The sequence below is a fragment of the Microcaecilia unicolor genome, chromosome 1, assembly GCF_901765095.1.
Source record: "Microcaecilia unicolor chromosome 1, aMicUni1.1, whole genome shotgun sequence".
NCBI classification, from domain to species: domain Eukaryota; kingdom Metazoa; phylum Chordata; class Amphibia; order Gymnophiona; family Siphonopidae; genus Microcaecilia; species Microcaecilia unicolor.
In genome coordinates, this window is record NC_044031.1 from 306,287,185 (window position 1) to 306,293,184 (window position 6,000).

The window sequence follows — 6,000 nt, forward strand, 5'->3', positions numbered from 1 at the left end:
AAGCCTCCCCAGCCCAATCTTGACGTTCCCCTGGCTGCTGCCCTCACAAACGCAGGGCAGGGAGCTCTCCCACCATCCCTCCTTCCTGCTGTCCCCGAACAGCAGCCCTCCTTGCCCCCCCTGCCGCACGTAACCCCCCCCACCAGGGCCCACCCAACATCCCCTCGCAGTTTGCCTGCACTAGGTCCCTGACTCCCTGCAGCATTCTTATGTTCACCCGTACCCGTTGCCGTCAGCGCTGCCATTCATTTTCACAGGCAGCTCCGTTCCCGCTCCCCTTTGCCGCGTCCACTCCTCCGGCTCTCTCTGATGCTCTTCCTGCTAAACAGGAACTGCATCAGAGAGAGCCGGAGGAGTGGACGCGGCAAAGGGGAGCGGGAGCGAGGCTGCCTGTGAAAATGAATGGCAGTGCTGACGGCGACGAGTACGGGTGAACACAAGAATACTGCAGGGAGTCAGGGACCGAGGCAGCGCCGGCGGGGAAGACCGAGGCAGCATGCTGGCTGGTGGCAGGGAGACAGTGGGAGAGACAGGAGCACAATTATGGAGGTAAGCACTGCCGCTGGCCCCGCCGTCAACCACACCATAACCCCACCCCCTTTAGCCTCCCCAAACAGTTGGGCCACCGACCGCCTATGCTACAGTGAGCACTAGAACATCAATTCACCTTTTGTAAAACGAAACCAGACAGAATAGTACAGATCATTGATCCTGCACAGTCAATGCCAACTGAAAGCCATGTCTTTTTCACAAACACAGATACACCCTAATCCACTAGAATAAGTAATCATAAACTTTCTATTTAGACAAAAATTAAACTGAACCCCCAAGATGCCAGACTCTGCATACAATGCAACGCCACAGAAACAGAAAATGTCTCCTAGTACTGTGCAAAATATAAAGACAGCAGATGTAAATTTGAAAAAACTAACAAATACCAATCACCACTTTACAAATTAACAAATAGAAATAATACCATTTTATTGGCCTAATACATTTAGCTTCCAGAGGCCAAAATCTCCTTCCTCAGGTCAATACAGTATAGTGCTGTTACAGTATCCTATCCTGACCTGAGGAAGGGGGTTTTGTTCTCTGAAAGTTAAGTAAAAATGTATTAAAATTAGTCCAATAAAAAGATTACCTTATTTATATGTTCTATTTATAAACATTTATTAACACAGCTACAATACTATATCCTAAAGCAAAAAAATAAAAATATATATTTTATTTACAGTTTGTTGTCTCTGGTTTCTGCTTTCCTCATCTTCTTTTCACTGTCTTCCTTCCATCCAGCATCTGTCTTCGCTCTCTCTCTCTGCCATCCAGTGTCTGCCCTCTCTAATGTCCCTTCCATCCACTGTCTGCCCTCTCTCTTCCTTCCATCCACATCTGCCCTTTCTCTCTGCCCCTTAAATCCATCTGCCCTCCCTCTCCCATCCATCCAGGGTCTGCCCTCCCTCACACTTCCCCCTTCCATCCAGGGTCTGTCCCCTCTCTCTCTGCCCCCTCTTTTCATCCCCCAGCCAGTTCTCCCTTTTCACTCACCAATCCCGAGCTTCAGCCCCAGCCAGTTCTCCCTGTCTCCTTTAAAGCCCCCAGTCCCCACAGTTTCAGCCCCTGCCCCTTTTCAGCCCCCAGTTCCAGTACTAGCCCCCTTATCCCAACTACCCTCCTTTTCAGCCCCCAGTTCCAGCCCCCTTCATCCACCACATGCCTTGCATCCCCCCTTTTCAGCCCCAGACCCATTCTCCCACCTGCCCCAGGCATGGACCCATTTTCCATCCTGCCCCCTTGTCAGACCCCAGTTCCAGCTTCAGACCCCTTCTCCCATCTGAGCACTTCCCTCCCCAGTCCCCTTCTCCCCTCTGAGCACCCCTCTGAGCTCCCCCACCCTCCCCAATCCCCTTCTCCCCTCTGAGCTCCCCCACCCCTCCCCAATCCCCTTCTCCCCTCTGAGCACCCCTCTGAGCTCCCCAACCCTCCCCAATCCCCTTCTCCCCTCTGAGCTCCCCCACCCCTCTCCAATCCCCTTCTCCCCTCTGAGCACCCCAATCCCCTTCTCCCCTCTGAGAACCCCTCTGAGCTCCCCCACCCCAATGCCCTCCTCACCTCTGAGAACCCCTCTGAGCTCCCCAACCCTCCCCAATCCCCTTCTCCCCTCTGAGCTCTCCCACCCCACCACAATCCCCTTCTCCCCTCTGAGCTCCCCCTCTCCCATCTGAGCCGACCCTCTGTCGAGAGCCGAAAGAGCCCTCGTCTCCTGCCACCACCCTGCCTTTTTTTTTAATCCATGCTGCAACGCAGGCAGTGCTTCGCGTCTGCCCTGCGTGTGCTGTGAAGGAGAAAATCGCCTCGCTGGCGTCGGGCCTTCCCTCGCTGTGTCCCGCCCTTTCTGAGGTAACTTTCTATTTCCTCGAGGGCGGGACACAGCGAGGGAAGGCCCGACGTCAGCGAGATGATTTTCTGCCTTCACAGCACGCAGGGCAGACGTGCGTTGCTGCATGAATTAAAAAAAAAGGCAGGGTGGTGGCAGAAGATGAGAGCTGTCGGCTCTCGATGGAGCACCCCCCTCCCGCTGGCACCCGGGGCAGACCGCCCCCACCGCCCCGCCCTTGCTATGCCACTGGGTATAATAAAGAGGAAGAGCAATGCCAGCGTAGATCATTTTGCTTAACTTGGCTTTCTACATCATACGAGGAGTCCAAATTGCACGTTGAAGAAAGAAGTAGAGTGATTTTAAATTCCCAGAAGAGAGTAAGGGTCTGTTAACAGAGGATCATACAATAGACCAGTCAGGTGATAAAGTTTTATCATCAAAATCTTACACCACGAATTAAGCAAATCAGAGGAGAGGGTAGATACAGCTTTGTCTTCAATTAGATTAGGAGTTTCGTGACACCAGCCACCCATCTGGGGTTTTCCCACGGCCACTTAGAGGGTCTATCGCAAGCACAGCTCAGGTCCACCTTCACTTGCCGCTTGTGCTCTACACTAGCACAACCGCCTCTGGACAAGTCTCCCACTCTCAAATTATCCCCAGTGATTTTTAGGTTACTGGGACCACACTCCCATTGGTCCCACAGTTCCCAGAAAGCACTCACAGACCCAACACACAAAGCACCAGGGTTCTTTATCAGTCTTGACAGAGAGGTAATAAACTAAATTTTGTTTATTGTCTTTTAAAAATTGAACAGTAGAACAAAATAGTGCAATCAACAAACAATAACAGGTAACTGAAATATGGATCAATTATTACACTAACTAAACATTTTGTTTACTTCCTGGAAAGTAACTGGGGAGATCAGGGCATATAGTTTTCACCAGTTATCAAATATAACAGTTTTTTTTACAGGGCTTCAACAAAGAGAGTTCTCTCTCTTTTCTCTCGGACCAGTACAGTTCAAAAGAAAAGTGAGCTTCTAGGCCAATCAGAGCCCAGTCAACAAGTTTTAAAAGTATATTGCTCACAGTACTGTAGATTCAATTCTTCACTTTTCTGTAACAGCTTTAACATAAAACATGCACCACCTACTGGCCAGTAGAAGAAATACACTTCAGGAATTATTAAAGGCAGTTTTACAGGCTTAAAACATACTGGGACCCTTTTTCTAAGCTGCGGTAGGCTGTAGGCACATGCAGCTCGCATCCAAATGAAACTACCACCAGGCCAGTGCAACCTCCTGGTGGTAATTTCAGATTTGGTGCTTGCCCATAATATCTGGATGAATAATTTTTTTCCTCCCAGGGGCAGCAGTAATCGGCATTTGGTGCGCACTGACCATTCTCCGTGCATGTAGCACATGATCCCTTACCGCTAGATCAATGGGTGGCATTAAGGGGTCAGGCTGGTTTTGGGTGGGTGCCGGTTTTAGTTTTACTGCAGGCTCTTTTCCTGTCCCCTTTAAAAAACAGCCCTCTTTTGTAGACATGGTAAAAACTGGCTCGGCTCGCATCCAATACACACGCCTCCACTACCGCAGTCCTCTTTTTGCCGCGGCTTAGTAAAGGGGCCCCACTGTTTTTTCAGAAGTGGAATCACAGCGTTGCCTAATGACAGCAGTATTTGCTTAATTGCAAGACAGAGCAGGCTGTGCGGAGAGAATATTATGGAGACTCCCATTGAATCTCCCTGGTAAGGCATGTGCTTTTATATTGGACTTGTGGAGTCTGTCTCACTGTTTACAGTCTTTGACACTTTAGTTTGTGTGTAGAATTTGGAAATTGTTTTTGGTATTATCCTTCTCGATTTTGCTCCTCTCGACTACCTACCTTATAAGTATATGATTTTCCATAGCTGTAAAATTAAGGATCATACTTATTTTTTTTAAATCCAACAGATGATGGATTTAGGAATCATAATGAAAGGGTGAGAACGTGTGGTGAGCATCAGAAAGAGGAATGGAAACACGAAGACCCCTCAAGGGACAGCACAGATCCTTCAGCTGACTGTGAGGGAAGTAGCAGTAGCATAATACCAACCAGTGTGAAAGCAGCAGTCCAGGAAGGTGAAAGATTAAACAGACCAAAGAAAAACATGAAACATGAAAGCAGTCATATGGGTGACAAACTATGTAACTGTCCAGAATGTGAGAAAAGTTTCAAAAGCAGCACCGAGCTAAAACAACGGAAAAAGATTAATTTCTCAGAGAAACCATTTCACTGTTCAGAATGTGAGAAATGTTTCAGAAGCAAAAGCGAGCTGAAATTGCATGAAAGGGCACATACGGGAGAGAAACCATTTCACTGTTTGGAATGTGAGAAATGTTTCAAAAGCAAAGGCAAGCTGAAATTGCACGAAAAGACACATACAGGAGAGAAACCATTTAACTGTTTGGAATGTGAGAAAAGTTTCATAACGAAAGGCAAGCTGAAATTGCATGAAAGGACACATACGGGAGAGAAACCATTTAACTGTTCGGAATGTGAGAAAAGTTTCAAAAGCAAGGCCGAGCTAAAACAGCACAAAAGGATTCATTCCTTAGAGAAACCATTTAACTGTTCAGAATGTGAGAAAAGTTTCAAAAGCAAGGCCGAGCTAAAACAGCACAAAAGGATTCATTCCTTAGAGAAACCATTTAACTGTTCAGAATGTGAAAAATGTTTCAGAAGTAAAGCTTACCTGAAATTACATGAAAGGACGCATACTGGAGAGAAACCATTTAACTGTTCAGAATGTGAAAAATGTTTCAGAAGTAAAGCTTACCTGAAATTACATGAAAGGACGCATACTGGAGAGAAACCATTTAACTGTTCAGAATGTGAAAAATGTTTCAGAAGTAAAGCTTACCTGAAATTACATAAAAGGATGCATACAGGAGAGAAACCATTTAACTGTTCAGAATGTGAGAAATGTTTCAGAAGCAAAGGAGAGCTGAAAATGCATGAAAGGACACATAGGGTTGAGAAACCATTTAACTGTTCAGAATGTGAGAAATGTTTCAAAAGCAAAGGCGAGCTGAAAATGCATGAAAAGACACATACTGGAGAGAAACCATTTAACTGTTCAGAATGTGAGAAATGTTTCAGAAGCAAAGGCAAGCTGAAAATTCATGAAAGGACACATACTGGAGAGAAACCATTTAACTGTTCAGAATGTGAGAAATGTTTCAAAAGCAATTGTGAACTGAAACGGCACAAAAAGAGTCATATGGGAGAGAAAGCATTTAATTGTTTTGCATGTGATAAATGTTTCACAACCAACTACCAGCTGAAACGGCATGAAAGAAGTCATACGGGAGAGAAACCATTTAACTGTTTAGAATGTGATAAAGAAAAGGTGGAGGATAAATGAATTTTTTTGGACATTTATACCCCACAATGAACCCAAGTCTGCTTGGGATAATGTGGCTTACATTTGAAAATAGAGGGCGCTTTGCGCATTCTACAGTTGTCAGTTTCAAACTACCTCCCGGCTACCACCTGGCCCGGGTGGTAATTTCATTTTTGACGCCCGTCCGCTACGCACGATGGAAAATATTTTTTATTTTCCAGTGCGTGGTG

At 46.5% G+C, this 6,000-nt stretch overlaps 1 protein-coding gene across 1 annotated transcript in view; it reads left to right on the forward strand.

Annotated features, from left to right (window-relative positions):
* LOC115477167 (zinc finger protein 2-like) overlaps positions 1 to 5,791 on the forward strand; it is a 54,467-nt gene extending 48,676 nt beyond the window's left edge. The window contains exons 11-12 of the mRNA XM_030213860.1: positions 4,338 to 5,276; positions 5,508 to 5,791. Of these exons, the coding sequence (XP_030069720.1) occupies positions 4,338 to 5,276; positions 5,508 to 5,791 (1,223 nt within the window). The remainder of the gene's footprint in view (positions 1 to 4,337; positions 5,277 to 5,507) is intronic.
* Positions 5,792 to 6,000: the final 209 nt, after the last annotated feature.